We start from the raw sequence: 17,849 nt of genomic DNA on the forward strand, positions 1-17,849 counted from the left end.
GAATATCTCTACACCAGAACCTAATCAAACTTCCTCCAATGAGTCTTTGCATCTAGTACAAATTTACATCGCATATAATAAAATTAATCAACCATGTGAAAGCTGACACTAAGATTAGCAATCCATGAAACCAAAGTAAGGGCCTTTATTCTTTCTCGCCAACATTTCCAAGGGCCACAGGCGAATGTTTGCAGCTGAATCCGAAATCAAAATAGCAGTTGCGTATTAATAGAGTAGCAGCGTACCTTTGTCTCTGCATGACTGAAAGATGCTTTCTTTCACACCAAATCAAAGCATGGCTCAACGAGATAGTGACACGAAGAGTCGGAAGAGAGTGTCACCTCCACTGTAACTCCCTCAGCCTGGATTTGTGGGGATATTCCAATAAACCAGGAATGTTGGATTAAATCTAATGTTTGCATTGATGAGTGATTCTTGTCCTCCTCTACAGGCCTAGAAGACAATTCCGACGACTTTGGAGGCCGATTCTAGACTCCAAATGGTTTCTGCTATCAAAACAACAAAGCTCAGAATCCCAAGCTTAATTTCAGAAGAAGAAACAGATACGTAATTTTTTTTCAAAACTAACCATCTTCTTCCTCCTCGCTTCTAAAACAGCTTTTCCTAGAAACCGAGGAAGTATAACCCAGAAACTGTTTTGATTAAGCAATCTAAAACAATTCACTAATCGATTAGAAATGGAAAGATTCGGCCTCTAATCTCAAAACTTCATAGAAAGCAACATTAGCTTAAACCCAGATTGTTGCGAATGGCAAGACTGTAGTTTAAGAGAAGAGAGAGGGCAGAAGTGTAATTTCTACATCGGCTAAAGCGCACTTCCGTGGACAGAATCAGAGATGGTGTATTGCAAAGAGTGTATTGAAAGTGAACTGCACTTTCAAGTTTCAAACAAAAACAAAAATAAAGATATATAGACAGTTCCCGTTATCAACTTCTCTCAAAGTTTACGAGTGTCGGTGAGCTGAGTAATTTATAATGTCAATATTGTAAAGGTCATGGTTTGATTCTTACTGATATATATAAGGATGGGGTGGGCTAAGGGTTTAAAACAAAAAATAAAAGCAAAGTCAAATGCAGCTCATCAAATTAGAAAGACAATCTACAACGAGTGAGTCATAGGACATAGCAAAAAGATTGAGCAACAAGCATCCCGAATTAGCAAAACGAGTAACAATTCATCCGCCAAAACAAGCATTCATCAAGACAGTCAGGAATGCCATGCGAGTTGTTAGGCTAAAGATGGACTCATCACAGGTTATCCTAGAGTAACTAGGAAATCATCTAGACGTCAAATCGAGTACAACATGGATTTAGAAAAGAATCTATCTCATAATGTGATAGTGTATTTAGCATTGGATTAGGAATCCATTATTTGGACTACAAGAAAGTCCTAAAATTGTGATGCATTAGGATTCTAAAAAAGAGACTTGATTCTTAAGGATAATCTTTATGGGAGGATTCTTAGGACTTGTGCTTGTATAAATAAAAGGCTAGGATCCCTGTTATCACCACCGTTTTACAAGCATTGTGTTCTGCCCATTCAGAAACTTCAGTTGGTGACTGGCAGAAGATTTCAGCCTCATCTCCATCCTTGTTCTTGCAGCTGCATCAATGGCTTCCACCATGGACTTTAATGGTATGCTTGTTCTTCTAAGGCTATTGTGTTTAACATGTAATTAGTGTGAGCTTGATTTGTATATGTTGTTTTACAATTGGTATCAGAGCATAGGCTCACAAAATTGTTCTTCAGTTTAATTTGATGTAAAAATCATTTTAGTTTTTCAAACAAAAAAGAAAAAAAAAATTTGCTTTGTGAAGAAATAAGCCACGTTTTGCCTCTTTAGAAAAACCTTTTGGCCTATTCGTAGCATGTGCCGATCCAAAATCAAACCCGGCCCAAACGTATCCCTTCATAAACTAAAGGAAAAGTGACGGTTGCAACAGGGATTTGGGGCTATCTTCAGGGTTTTGGAATCAGAAGCACACAAGATGATTCATTTTTTTGGAAATTCAAAACCCCGATGCTGTCGAATTAAGATGCCAAGAAGGATGTTTTGCTGCCTTCTGTTTTTGAATTCATGCTTCTGCAAAAGAGTTTTTGCAACAAAATTGGGAAAATTGCAAAGGTTAAGACTTAACAAAATCTTGTTTCGATTCAAATTGTTTTTGATAAATGTTGAGCACAAGAACCCTAGCAGCATTCTCAGCGTGCGCATAGGCTAGCGTAGATGGTGACTGGATGAAATTTAATTTCTTAGAATGTTTTTGCGGAATCAAAATTGAGTATATGCATATCTGTATTGCTTTTGCTTGTGATTTGATATGCTTATTATTATGAGATGAATTGTTTGAAAATTGTATCTATGTTTTGTGGTATGACAATGCATGCAAAAATCTCCCTAAATTTTAGGCATTGTTAAAATTTACAGGTACAAAAAGAGCTTAGTTTCTTATAAGGATCATTGATCTAGATAGAAAATCAACCTTGCAAGCTCAACTTGGTTTATGTTTTCTGTAATTTAAGTGAATATATTGCACAAAGCACTTTTCATTAACTGTTGCATAAAGCTGTTGGTTAACAAACCGGAAAAATTGTATCTTGCATTTTAAAATTATACCTATAATTTTGCTTCCAAAGAAGTAGTACTATGTAATTTTAGAATGCAAATAGCAGTAAACACATCTGTTGATTTCAAATATGGATACTTAGAACTCAAATTTATGTCTAAAGATGTAATTTGTGTTCTTTGGATAACTTGGATTGAATAGACATGGCTTATTGATTTGGAACCTTCAGAATATTATGTTTTCTGCTCAAAAGTGTTGCATGATATCATTTTTGGTTAAAGGGTTGTTAAATGATATATGACATTGCTTGCGATTTGGTTTTTGTTTTTTGTTTTTAGTTTGCTTCATTTGAGTTTTGTTATTGCTTAAGTTACAGCAAGCATAAAACTAAAATTTTTTAAGAACTTTACAGTTTGAAAAACTTACAAAACTTTCTTTTATTTTTGCTCTTTAGGAATCCCTACTGTGACCTTGAACACCATTCAGCTCCTAACTGGATATAATTATAAGAAGTGGAGAAACCAAGTAGATTTTTACCTAGCCATGAACTAGAACATGGACCTTTGCTTGAATAAGGAAGAATCTGAAATGCTTCATAGTGAGAGCACAGATGAAGATAAGAAATACTATAAGGAGTGGCATAAGGCTAATAAGATGGCAAAGAATGTGATTAGAACTACCATGTTAGATACAGATAGAGTTAGTATTGAAGAACCTGAGGTAGCCATGGATTTCCTGTATGCGATTCATTATATGTATAGAGAGATTGATAAGGTTGAGGCAGCTAGACTATCAAAAGAATTTAATGAACTCAAGTATATTGGCACAGGGAAAGTGAGAGAGCATATCATGAAGACCATTGAGATTAATGCTCAGCTAAGGGACCTCCAGATTGGGGTCAATGATGATCATGTAGTGCATGATGCAGTGCATTCTTTGCCTAACAGCTTTAGCCAACATAGGACTAGATACAATGCTCGGAAAGAAAAATGGAGCCTTAAGGAGCTGATTGCAATCTGTGTGGATGAGGAAGACAAGATTAGAAAAGAGAGAGAGCCAAGCAGCTCAGTGAACCTCATTGAGAAACCTAAGAAGAAGAACCAGAACCAGTCTACCAAAGGATCTACCTCCGCAGAAGTTAAGGCTAATAAGCCATTCAGGTTTAAGTGGTAATTCTGTAAGAAAGTGGGACATATGAAGAAAGACTGTGCTGGTTTTAAAAACTGGTTGATCAAAAAGGGTAATATTTCTAACTCAGTGTTTTCCTTAGAAATTAATTTAGTTAATGTTGAAGCAAAAACTTGGTGGATTGATTCAGGAAGTCCCTTACTGCCTTACACATTACCATTTCCTTGAAGGGATTCATAAAGAAGAGAGTCCCAAGAAGTGATGAAGTGAACCTATTTGTAGGCAATGGCATGAGATGGCAGTCAAAGTTATTGGAACCTTAAAATTAGATCTTGGTTTAGGAAAGTTGTTACCATTGGATAATGTTTTTTATGTACCTTCCATGAGAAGGAATTTAGTTTATGTTTCTCTTTTAGTTAAACCTAGTTGTAGACTTCTTATTGACAATAATGGAATTATTATTTCTGAAGATTCAATGCAAATTTGTTCTGGTGTTATTTTGAAGGGTTAAATACTTGTTACTCCTCAAACTTTACCCTGAAAAACAGTTTAGTCCCTCTCCTTTTAAATTAAAAATAGTAGTCTTTATTCTCTTTAATTCTCACACAACTGGTCCCAAAATAACTATTATACCCCTCACTTTTTTTTTTGGTCTCTTTTCTTTTACTTTTTTTTTTTTTTTTTTTTATATATTTATTCTCTCTCTCTCTCTCTCTCCATCTCCAGACCTTCACATCATCCATTTCTCTCTATTTTTTTCTTCTTCTTCCGATTCCTCCCCTTTTGGGTTCCTATCCTTTTTTTTTTTTTTTTGAATGGTTGGGTTCCTATCCTTGTCCAACAGTATAGCTCTGCAGCCCTCCCTTCCCCAAACCCACTGCCACCGCCACCGCCGCCGTCACTAACTCTTCCTTGCCCATTCCCTCCAATCTGAAACCCTCAAAATCCTCGAATGGCTCGAATGGGCCTCCATCTGCAACCACATCTCCACTCTCGCCTCCACCTCCATGGGATTCTCCACCGCGCAAAAGGCCCAAATTCCATTCATAAAGTCCAAATCCGAGAGCCAGAAGCTTCTACATCAAACCACCGCTGCAGTCTCTGCCATCGCAGCTATCGGGTCTCCGTTGTCCGATCTCCACTCCATCGAGGACATATCGGAGATCGTAAATGCTGCCGTTTTGGGCAAACTGCTTACCATCAACGAGCTTTGCACTGTGCGTAGAACACTCATAGCCACAAAGGTCTTAGCAGATTCTCATAGGTGTTGGTGTTATTGAGCTTGCTTCATCTTTATGTGATTTGAATTGAGAAATAGGAGGAGCATCCTGTGATCATTGAGGATCAAGATTCCGGGTCAGGTCGCCCCAAATCGAATCCCTCTGATATCGAATCCTATTCCGACTCCAGTGCATAGAACGATAGAGATTCAGAGTCCGATTGCGAGAGTGAAACCACTGAATCGAATTCTACTGATGAATTTGGGGCTTTCACCGGAAATGGGATGATGTTCAGAGTGGATGATATGGGTGGGCCTCCCGGCGCTGTTGGGTCTGAAGAAAGCTCCTCCGGTGGGTCCTGGTTGGGAGGGTGGGTTGGGAAAGGCAAAGAGCTTGAGAATTTGGGGAAGGCGGGTTAGGAGTGGAGCTCAGTGGAGGCAGGTTGGTTGGAAATTGGATCGGAGTTGGGTTGGTCGGAGCTGGAATTGGGGTTGGGGAACTGGAGCAGGGAGTTGTGGGAGGTTTAGGTGGTTGATGATGTTGATCGGAATCCGGTCATGGCAGCCATGATTTTCGGGTTAGGCAGGTGGGGCATCCTATCAACGATCTAGCCTGACCAGAAAATGGGTCGTCGTCGATATGGATAAACTCGAGGTCGAGAGGTGAACTTGGAGAGAGAGAGAGAGAGAGAGAGAGAGAGAGAGGGGTAGAAAAGAATAAATAAGAAAAATAGAAAGAAAAAAAAAGAAGAGGAAATGAAGGGTATAATAGTCATTTTGGGACCAGTTGTGTGAGAATTAAAGAGAATAATGACTATTCTGTTTAATTTAAAATGCGAGGGACTAAACTGTTTTTCAGGGTAAAGTTTGAGGAGTAACAAGTATTTAACCCTATTTTGAATGATTACGTACAATTAAATTGTTCACAAAGTCAACAAGAAATTTCACTTGTTGAAAATAATAACATATTGAGTAATACCTTAACTGGTGTTAAAAGAACTAAATGTAATGACAAGTCTGCATATTTATGACATAGAAGACTCGGCCACATATCAAAAGAGAGATTGAAAGTTTTAGTTAAAAGCAATAACTTGAATGAACTTGACTTTTCTGATTTGCAAGATTATGTTGAATGCTTGAAGGGAAGGCAAAAAAGACTGCACATAGAAGCCAAGCACTTTTAGAACTCATACATACTGACATATGTGGTCCATTTAGAACTCAAACTATCTGTGGCAATGTATATTTCATCACTTTTATTGATGACTTTTCTAGATATTGTTATGTTTATCTACTTTCAGAAAAGTCTCAAGCACTTAAAGCCTTTCAAATCTTTAAGGATGAGGTAGAAAAGCAGCTAGAAAAGAAAATCAAAACTGTCAGATCAGATAGAGGTGGTAAATTTTATGAAAAATACAGAGAAAGTGGACAACATAAAGATCCTTTTGCTTTGCTCCTACAGGAACAAGGCATTAAGGCTCAATACACCACACCATTCAATCCTCAGCCGAATGTTGTGGCTGAGAGAAAGAATAGGACTCTTTTGAATATGGTCAAAAGTATGATGTGTACAATAGGTTTACCTAGATTTTTGTGGGGTGAGGAATTAACAATTGCAAACAATGTTTGCAATAGGACTCCTAGCAAAGCTATAGAAAAGACTACTTTTGAGCTGTGGTGTGGTAGAAAGCCTAGCCTCCATCATTGCCATGTGTGGGGATGCCTTACAGAAGCTAGAGTGTACAATCCAAACATTAACAAGCTTGATCCTAAAACTGTAAGCTGCCATTTTATAGGTTATCCTGAAAAATCTAAAGGCTATAGGCTTTATGCAACTCAACACTCACCAAGAATTTTTGAAACACATCAAGTAAAATTTTTGGATGAGAAAATTCATAATACAGGTTTTGAAGATTTATCTTCAAAATTTGAAGAAATTGTGGATAACGAGCATACTGAAAATATATTGCCTATAGTTCAGGATACATCAGCAGCCACTAGTGTTCCAGAAACTCAAAATGCACAAGATCAACTTGTTGATCAGGAAATACATTTTGCAGATGATCAAGCTATCCCTGAACCCTTACCTGATCCACCACAACTTGTGGAACCTCAAGTTTAGCTTGCAGATTCACAACAAAACCAAAATCCTCAATTAAGAAGGTCTCATAGAGTAAGGAAACCAACTTGGGGGGGGGGGGGGGGGGGGATTCTGACTACATTTTTATTTGCAAGAACATGAAGTTGAATTGATAATTGATCTTGCAGATGACAATGATCCAGTTACTTTCAATCAAGCTATTGAAAGCAATCAACCTAGCTAGTGAGTGGAAACAAGTTATGGAAGCTGAAATTGATTCCATGAATTACCAAAATGCAGTTTGGGATTTAGTGAATCCTGACCCTAAACAAAAAGCTCTAGGCTGCAAGTGGGTATTTAAAACCAAGAGAGATGCAAATGGGAAGATTGAGAGACACAAAGCTAGGTTAGTTGCCAAAGGGTTCACACAAAAGGAGGGTATTGACTTTACTGAAACTTTTTCCCCAGTTTCAACCAAAGACTCTTTTAGGATCATTATGGCACTTGTAGCTCAGTTTGACATAGAGCTACACTAGATAGATGTCAAGACAACATTCTTGAATGGAGAACTTGATGAGGTAATTTACATGAAGCAGCCAGAAGGCTTCATTGAACCTAGAATAGAAGACTTAGTTTGAAAGTTAAGGAAGTCCATTTATGGCTTAAAGCAGGCATCTAAGCAATGGTACAAAAAGTTTGACTCTGTTATTTCTTCTTTTGGGATCACTGAAAATTTAGTGGATGAATGTGTGTATCTCAAAACATTTGGAAACCAATTTATATTTCTGGTACTTTATGTTGATGACATTTTGTTGGCCAGTAGCAACTTAAAGCTACTTAAAGAAACCAAAGCTTTTCTGTCAAAGAATTTTGACATGAAGGATTTAGGTGAGGCATCATATGTACTGAGAATAGAAATTAAGAGAGATAGAGCACAAGGTTTGCTAGGTTTATCTCACTAAAATTACATTGCCAAAATTATGAAGAGATTGGGCATGGAGACTTGTGCATTAGGGGAGGTTCAATGTCTAAGGGAGATAAACTCACTAAGAAACATAGTCCAAAGAATGAAGTTGAGAAAGTGGATATGGAGACTAAGCCTTATGCAAGGCTTGTTGGAAGCCTCATGTATGCACAGGCCTGCACTAGACCTGATCTGTCTTTTACAGTTGGCATCCTTCCCGGTTTCAGTTCAATCCAGGTCATGAACACTAGATAGCTGGAAAGAAATTATTCATGTACTTACAGAAGACCAAAAACCACATGCTTGTGTATAAACAAGTGAAAAATTTGATACTTGTTGGATACACATATTCAGATTTTGAAGGAAACTATCTTGATTCAAAGAAATCGACTTGTGGATATTTTTTCATGCTTGCAGGTGGACCTGTTGCATGGAAAACCATGAAACAGACTTTAGTTACAACATCCACAATGCAGGCAGGATTTATTGCAATATATGAGGGTGTGTGTGAAGGACTTTGGATTAGAAATTTTCTGAAGCAGACTAAAATTTTGAGTCATATTGTTTCTAATGCACTTGTGATATATTGTGACAATGAGGCAACTGTGTTTTTCAATAAAAACAGCAAAAGATCAAATAACTCAAAGCACATTGATCTTAAGTATTACAGTGAGAGAGAAAGGGTTAAACATGGTGAAATCTCAGTGTACCTACATGTACATTTGCAAGCAGAATTAGCTATAATGAGCTACGCTCATTGTACCGCCAGAAGTACCAACTCCTACCAAAGCAATGTCCTACGGATAGACAGCCAGGCGGGCTACGGCCTGAGCACAGGATCGTCCCCAGATCACCGCCGACGCGCCGCCACGCGCTACGCCAAGACAGCATCAGAAACTACTGAAACTGAGAGCTGGAGCACATCAGTCCCACATCGAAAACAAAGAGAAGATCAGACCTCTCCTCACCTATAAAGAGGTCCTCTCCTCTCTCCTCATTGATTACGCATTCAATACTTATTCGACTATACTTTCTATATGTTTTGACTGACTTAGGCATCGGAGAATTGAAGACCGCCCAGCGCGGTCTCCCTCTGACGCCCTATCTTCCGTCTGACAGCTAGAGAAGATCATCAAGTCAGCGGAGTAGCGATCCGCCCACCGAATCCTCGTTACACCAAGGTTCGGCTACCGCCGGACTTTAGGACATCAACACTCAGTGTTAAGCATTGATACAAATTCTCAGCTTGCATATCCCTTCACCAACACACTGTCAGTTGCTGCCTTCAAGAAGCACACAGAGAATATTGGTGTCTTATCTAGTTTAGAATCTTGAGTTCAGTGGGAGCTAGTTCAGTAGGAGCAAATTTTAAAAAGTTTTGTGTTTTGTATTTTTTGAGTTCTTGTAATTTTGTAGTTGTGGTTTCAGTTTATTATTATCACAACTTTATGTTCTATTGAATTTTGGTTATCAATAAAATTCTCGAGGTATTTCATTCAGTTTCATATTATTGCAGTCTCATTAAATTTCTGTATAAATTTTGTTTTGTATTCTTGAATTACCTTGATATCATATGGTCTTGAATTTTAAGTCAACATGTTGATTCAGTTACAAGCATTAAGACCATCAGTGCTTTTGTTTTGCTTGAGTTTCATGTTGAAACATCAGTTGGACCATTTAGGTATATGATCTTCTGGTAATACACATTGTTCATATACTGCATCATTTTCATTTGCCGAACCGTAAATGGAATGTAGGAGCTTGTGTTAGTGGTCTGGAAGTGCTGCATTATGTTTAAGCTTTTCCTTGCAATTGCTCTGCATAAGTGACTGCGTTTTGACCATGCTGAATGGATTTTGAAACTTTTCCTTATTCTGGTGCACACTTCAATGGTTGTACAAAAATTGATATTATTCAGTTATGATTGTCCTTGATAACCAATGATAGTCCAAGTGGGAGATTGTTAGGCTAAAGATGAACTCATCACAGGTTATCCTAAAGTAACTAGGAAATCATCTAGATGTCAAATTGAGTACAACATGGATTTGGAAAAGAATCTACCTAGATATTTGATGTGATAGTGTATTTAGCATTGGATTAGGAATCCATTATTTGGACTACAAGAATGTCCTAAAACTGTGATGCATTAGAATTCTAAAATATAAGACGATTCGTAAGGAAAACCTTTATGGGAGGGGATTCTTAGGACTTGTGCTTGTACAAATAAGAGGCTAGGGTCCCTGTTATCACCACAATTTTAAAAGCATTGTGTTCTGCCCCATTCAGAAGCTTCAGTTGGTAACTATCAGAAGATTTCAGCGTCATCTCCATCCTTGTTCTTGCAGCTACATCAATGGCTTCCCCCATGGACATCAATGATATGCTTGATCTTCTAAGGTTATTTTGTTTAACATGTAATTAGTGTGAGCTTGATTTGTATATGTTGTTTTACACGAGTCACCAAGAACAGAAGGCAGCCGGAAACTTTAGTGATCAGACGTCTGATCACTAAAGTTTCTGGCTGCCTTCTGTCGACACTGGGACTAGAAAATAATTTGGAGATTATTCTCCGAAGCGAATGCAATTGGTTTTCCTCTTTCAAGGTCTTCATCATCATCTTTCATGACTGCTGATTGACCAATCACCAAACCTTTCTGAGAACACGCAATCTTCACGAACCGCTACCTACATAGAGAGGTTTGCATCTTGTTGTCGTGGCATTACTAGGTGCACCATGCAGCATCTGAGGCAACATCACAACGCTGCTATAAAGACTCGAAACTGTAATTTCAGCAGCAGCACAGACAGTGGGACAGCCAATCTTGCATGTATCCTCTCGAAACTCTAGGAAGGCATTCCATGTCAGATGACTAGATGAGTAAACATTACGGATTACGGTAGTGCATGCATGAGATTAGCAACAGGGAATTTAGACAATTATCGACATATTAGCTGTTTCCTACTATATATATATACCTCATCCACAGTTCTTATTTTGCCCTCAAATTTTGACACAATGATCTACAGTCATTGATGAAATGATGTTCAGCAAGCTCTCCTATCCTCCAAAACCACCACAGCAGCAAGAAACGCCTCAAATTTGTTCCCATAAACCCAAATCTGCCAACCAGAGAAATTAAGATATAAACAGCTTCAGAAAACTAAAGAGGAACTAGTTGACAAATAAAATGTTTGTGCAAAGATCAACTATACAAATTCATCTACTGAGGAATGTAGAGAGAAGTCCTAGTGTGGGGTTATACCGTTATATAGAAAAGAAAAGTGCCATATAAGGAAAGAACTAAGATAATTATTAAAGAAGGGTCAAAATATTCAAGGCAAGTTAAAGTTAGTCTTGGAACATAGCTCATGTTTAGTACAACGAAATTGAATTATGAAGATTCTAGTACCGCAATATAAGACAAGTAGCTAGACAACATTGTGTTTAATTAAGCATCTAACTAATTATGATAATGACAAAAACTTCCCTTACAAGGCTATAACCTTGTTTGTAATTCAAACACTGTTTGGTATATTCATTGGTTGGTTAATGAACTCTCTTCGTAGCCTTTAGAGGCTGGCTACCTAACATTTCATAGTTATTCTGTACTAATTTCCTACTGAGCCTTAAGTTGTCAGTGAGGGCTTGGTAGGCAACCACTGAGCATTCTTACTCAGTAATTGTACAGGGCTCAGTCCAGACTTCTAAAGACGGTAAAGCGCTAGTCTTAGAAAAAGAAAAGGTCAAGAACATTTAAAAGTTCACTAAATGCCAGTGGAAAATGTTATGAGTATTATAAGTGGAGAATTATCTAATAGGAAAGTGGGAGCAAACTGAGGGTGTCATAAAGTGAAACATATGTAATGGCATGGCTTTTACAGGCCTGTAAAACATCAAAATATAAACATAAGACCAGAAACTTAGAAAGCCACATTCATCCTAGTAAGACTCAATCCCCAATATCAGATACAATGGTTCAACCGCTTTCACACTCAACAACATAGCTTCTTCATTCAAGTGTCTTGCATGATATGCATAAATCTGAAAATCAGAGATACAGTATTACCTCCATTAATGCAATAAGCCACAGGGTGCAATTTGATTTATATGTACCACAACGATGTGCCTGCAAACGTTAAAACATGTCAAAATCCAATCGTCTACCTTTTGTTTACACGTCAATATATATCTCTAGGGGCACATAAAAATCCTTTTGAAATTAATCATTGAGATACCGAGTATGGGCACTGAGTATGGGTTCCATTTCTATCTTTTTGAAACCAAACACATATTGAGTACGGGTTTCACTTTTCCTATCCCATTTTACTTGCACACTGATTAGTATGCCTCTAGATGATGATGCTACTTGAGTGAGGTTTGTGTAATAATCCTTCTAGTCATCTGTAACTTATACACATTTTGTACTGTAGTATTTGACAAATGGATGGATGGTGCAAAGCATGGTGTAATAAACTGTTTTCAACCCTTAAAGAACATATGCACATCTGGTAATAATGGATCAGGGAATAGCATGTTGTAAAGAATGGATAGATAGCCCATAAAATGAACTTTATTTTGGCAGAAAATTAGTTCATGTCTATGGTTGGTGGTGGAGTGAAAAATTATTACCTTATGTAAATCAACAAGCACCTCAATGTTCTTCATAATTTACATAACCTCTAGAAGAGCTCAATCACACGAAAATATTGTCCTTCAATTCTCGACAAATTTAGAGCATTATTTCATTAACTCATTAAGTAGCTAGAGATCTGAGTTTCATTATACTTCAGAACTCTCTAATCACCATCATCACTCAGTTTCCTCTCTTTGAGAATCTTGATTGAAATTAAGGAGTCTTAGATTTTATCATGTGCATGGTCAGTTTGATGGCATTCAATTTTCTTTGAGAATGGATATGGCTAGTCGGGGGCATCACAGCAGATCCTACCCAATCTGGCGCGACTATTACTGCACCCAGCATGACCATATAGGAGGTATCGCATTCCTGGAATTCTGGCTTTGCAAATTTATCTTTTGCATTTCTTCCAACAAACCTACTGGGCCTTGGAATTCTCTGGCCACTGCTCTCTACAATGGTACTTGCGTTGGCCTTGGGCAACCTGTATTGGGTGCGTTATATCATTCCCTTTATAGGGCCGTAATGCGCCCATTCGATACCGACATTAGTGGCCCTTTCTGGATTCTTGCCTTTTGGCTGCAGATTTATTTCCCTCGCTTCCGTCTTGATGATATTCCAAAGGAACCTCCAGTCGATTCCCTTTTGGGGAACTGGCTTTGCCGCAATGTAAGGTATCGAGCTCCTCCCTACTCCGAGTGTTTTATTTACTTGTACTTGCTGGGAGAGATGCCGGACCCAAAAATAGTCCTTTCTAGGCGTTTCCCTCCTCCCTTGACGATGGCTTTCTACCCAGTGGACGGGATCATAGCGAAAGAGCCCTCCTGGCCTTTTGTCGCGCCATCTCCTGCTTGGATATTCGTCTTGCCACCGACTGCGTAAGTTATGAGCTCTATGCCCCTAACCACTTCACTCGCCAATTTGGGTTGGCCCAGTTGGTACCCTGGCCTCTGGTTGATTCTGCCAATTATTACACCTCTTGGCGGAGATTAGCCTCACCTGGGTCTGCCCCCTTTTAGAGTCAGTTTACTTTGATAGTGATTCCCCCTTGGGTCAGAGCGTTGTACTCCCTCAACGATGTCGACGATGATTATGTTGATTGGTGGAAAGAAGTGTCCGTCAACTGTTGGGAACTGCCATATGACGAACTCTTCGTCCTGATCTTTCGTGGCATGAGTAGTCCTGGTCCGGAGGACCGCGAGATTCTTGAGCGCTTCTCCAACCCTGCAGCACAAACCCCGCGACCTATTCTACCTTCTCGCTCATCGCGTCCAGGGATACAAATCCACGAGCCTAGGGCAACAGTAAGTTTTTGTCTTTCTTCACCATTCCTTTTCCTTGTCTTGATTTTCTCGCTCTTATTCCTGAGTGTGTTTTGCAGCAAACCACCCGGAGCAGGACAGCCTCTGTTTAGGCCCGGAAACAAAAGGCAATAGCAGAGGATACTCCTGAGGGAGAGTCTTCTTATGATGAAGATCCCGCTGAGGTAATTTGGTTAAGAACGATCCCAAAATTGTATATTTGGTGCTTCCCCCCTTTTTGAGTTATGACTCTTTTCTCGTACAGGCCACTGCTGTCTTTGCTTGCAAACGCGATCGAGTTCAATTCGTTGAAGAGAGTTTTGAAGAGGACGAACCTCTAGGAATGCGATTGGTAAACTTCGGCCCCGTCTTATTCTATTTAAATTTTAGAATCTGGGCATGATCTTCATTATATATCTTTTGACAGGTCCGTCGAAGGACCACTGATCCCTCTCGCCTGAGCGAGGCTGGACCCTCAGCCACTGCAGAAGAGCCAATTCTCTCGCTAGTTCAAGCATCAACTAACCCTGTGGCACCTCTCCCATCTCCCACTACAGAGCATCTGCAAGGTCCTACCATGCATTCTAATAACGATCTCTGATGATGACTCCTCGGAGGATGAAAGCGTGGAAAGCCACTCTGAGACTTCTGCCGCTTATGAGGAACTGATGACGACAGAGATTCTCGCGGCACTAGAGATTCAAGAGGTGAATGAGGCGGGGCCTCTTCCTCTTGGTAACCACATACCAAATATTGACCCGACAGCTCGAGAGGTAAGCCACTGTTGGCCAATGCTTTCCATTTTCCTTTTTGATCCAACCCCGCTCTCTGACTTTCTGAACCTGGCCAGGATTCTGTTTGTACCGAGGAGGTGGCTACAAACATTGAGGGTCCTATCGGCGGGACAGTCGCCCCAGAGATGGAAAATGATACTGACGGTGGTGGTTCCCCCCAAGTCTCGCGAATAAATGAGACAACCGTCGAAGCCGAGGGCCCTGTGCTTGAATCTGCTCCACTTGCCCATGGTGAGCCGCGAGTTGAGTTTCCAGATTCTCCTGCGGCTGAAGGGATAGACCAACCTATTGAAGATGAAGAAAACGAGGAAGTTGTCCACCCTTTTGCATTAGTGGTTCGTGATCCTGTGGCGCCTCCGCCGCCTCCTCCTCCTACCAGATTCGAGAGATTGATGAGGGTGTTGGAGGTAACTCCTCCTTCTGCTGTGGATGAGGCTAAGATGGTGCTTCACGAACATCTGGGTCCTCGAGTATTGGAGATTAACATCCTCCCGCGAGTCTTGGAAACTCTAAGGTATCTTCGCCAGGAGAAGGCTTTGACTCCTTGGCAATTTAGTGATATCGATTCTCTGCTGAATGAACTTGGTAAGGCCCGCCGACATCAATCAACCGCGAACACCCAGGCTCACGACGCTCAAGAGGCTTTGAATAGTGTCTCTCGAGAAATGGACATCTCCCGCGATATTTTAAATGAACGAGCCATCCGCCTTGGTTTTACCACACGAAAGCCTCCTAAAATCAAATCAAATCAATAGAAGTCATAGTATTAATCCTTGCATATCGTTTAAATCAGGAGATTACATTAAAATCAAATCAATAGAAGTCATAGTAATCCCTGCATATCTTTTAGTTCAGGAGATTACATTAAAACCAGTCAATTATGAAAACAGTAATCCCTGCATATAATTTAGTTCAGGAGATTACGAAAGGAAACAACCAATTCAATAATGGGAAATAAACTAAAATCAATACACACTCATCTACTGATAATATAAACCACACAACATCAAGCATTCAACAATCTTTTACATCATAATCACCACATTGGTTATCGCCACATTGGTTATCACCACCTTGGTTTTACCACACGAAATCGCACACATTTAAAAGAAATCACAATCACAACACAACATACTATTTTCACTCCAAATTCAAGCATTCTCAGAACCAAATATACCACGAAAATGTGTGTGTGTGTGCGCGCGCGCGTGTGTTTATATATACGTAGTCATCCACTCTGGGACGCTTCCAATACCAACTATAGTTTCACAATTTACACCAATCGAAAATCAGTTTATAACATTGTTCTTTTTACCTACCAGTGAACCGCAGTCCTATGCACCATAGTCGAGCAAGTTCATATAATTTAAAACAAATATTCATTTCCGAAAACGATTTCACAGTTTATCAATTAAGATTTACTCACCTAAAATCCAGCTGTGTCTTCAACGAAACAATATTAACTATAGCACACCCTCTATCAAGCACCTAATAAAATAAGGTCACAACTCAGCATATCAATTCACAACGCAATTTAAAGTTCGGACACGAACTTAGAGTAAAACCGAAGATTGCGCCAATCATGGCGAAACTTCATCTGAGACCACCCAAGTCTTCGGAACACTTCTACGGTCGATATGACAAAACTACAAGTCAATCGAACGGCCGGATCCTCACGGATCGCAAACCGAACGGTTCGAAATCACAAAAACCCTAACAAATTCATACGATCTCCAAAAATTGCGTGTTATATATCGAAATGCTTGTACCGACGAGTAGATGATAATTAATACATGAAACTGCCCCTTGCATGACCGGAAAGCCGCCAAAGCGCCGCCATAGGCGGTGGCACAACCACCACAACCATTGACAGCCAAGACTCAAAACCACCTTAATCCAACCGTCTAACATGTTCACAATGAAGAGACGAACAACTTTCATACCTGGAGCTAAGTCAGATTCAGCCTAGATCCGCCGAAATCACATGTGCAAATCAGATAATCCTCCACCGTTGAACTTCAAATCACGATCTCGGCTACCACACTCAAAATCGTCCTTCAAGACTGGTATGGATGTGATCGATCTAGAGGAGGAGAGGATTCCAAAAATAATGGTTACATGCACGCCGTGGCCGGAGGAGAGAGTTCCGACCTGGTCGGATCCACCGTGAGAAAACCGGCTTTTGATCTCCGTTTGGGGTGCATGTCGGAGCAAGTCGCCGCCGTGGGGAGGAAGAGAAGACCAGGGCGCGTCGATCTAGGCCGCCGGAAAATGGATTTCCGACCGGGTCAGGTCGGAAGTTTCGCGTGGGTCTGAGGGGTTGGCTGAGAGAATTTTCTTCCGGAAAGTTTCCAAAAATGAAAACTAATAATTTTTTTCTAAAAATTCCTATTTATACAAAAAAAGAAACTTTTTCCAAAGGCTATAACTTCTTCATACGAACTTCAATTTTCGCGTTCCATATGTCCACGAACTCGTATCAATGCGCTCTATGACTTTCATGAAAGAAGTTTTCTGAGAAACTCAACGAATAAAAGTCAACCCTTTGACCCCCCTGAAAATAAAACATTTTGAGTAATTATTCGTCCGAAATACTTTCGCTCCACCCTCGAACCACGAATTCGTACAAATGAACACTTTATTGATTCTAGGAAATTTCGAGAAATTAATAACAAATTTTCTAGGTATTACATTCTACCATCCTTCAAGAAATTTTGTCCCGAAATTTAAACACAAAAACAACAAGGAGATAAGGATGACAAGTTCACAATTAGTGCTATTTCCAGACAAAGGAGATGAAACAATGACGACCAAGTTCATATATTTCAAAACAAATATTTATTTTGCAACAATTTTACAGCTAACAATGAATTCTACATAAAACTATCACTCAACTAATTTATTATCACCCAAAACAATGTGAGATTTACCCATTGTATTCGACAGTTTCATTAATCAAGCTTGAGGGCAGCCGCACCACCCTTTATTCAAAAAAAAAAAAAAAAAAACAATGTGAGATTTACTCACAATAAGCCATTCTAAAATCTCAAGAAACATTTCACAAACCAACACTACACAAAAGTCTCTACTACCATCACAACAAGGCATGCATCACAACTCATCAATTTCCTATCAAC

The 17,849-nt window shown here is 39.5% G+C and overlaps 1 protein-coding gene across 1 annotated transcript; it reads left to right on the forward strand.

Moving 5' to 3' along the window:
- The first annotated feature begins 3,144 nt into the window (after nucleotides 1–3,144).
- Nucleotides 3,145–3,762, forward strand: LOC133737258 (uncharacterized). Its single transcript, XM_062164856.1, has one exon. The coding sequence runs from the start codon at nucleotides 3,145–3,147 to the stop codon at nucleotides 3,760–3,762; it is 618 nt and encodes a 205-aa protein (XP_062020840.1).
- Nucleotides 3,763–17,849: the final 14,087 nt, after the last annotated feature.

This window comes from Rosa rugosa, chromosome 3 (genome assembly GCF_958449725.1).
Source record: "Rosa rugosa chromosome 3, drRosRugo1.1, whole genome shotgun sequence".
NCBI classification, from domain to species: Eukaryota; Viridiplantae; Streptophyta; class Magnoliopsida; order Rosales; family Rosaceae; genus Rosa; species Rosa rugosa.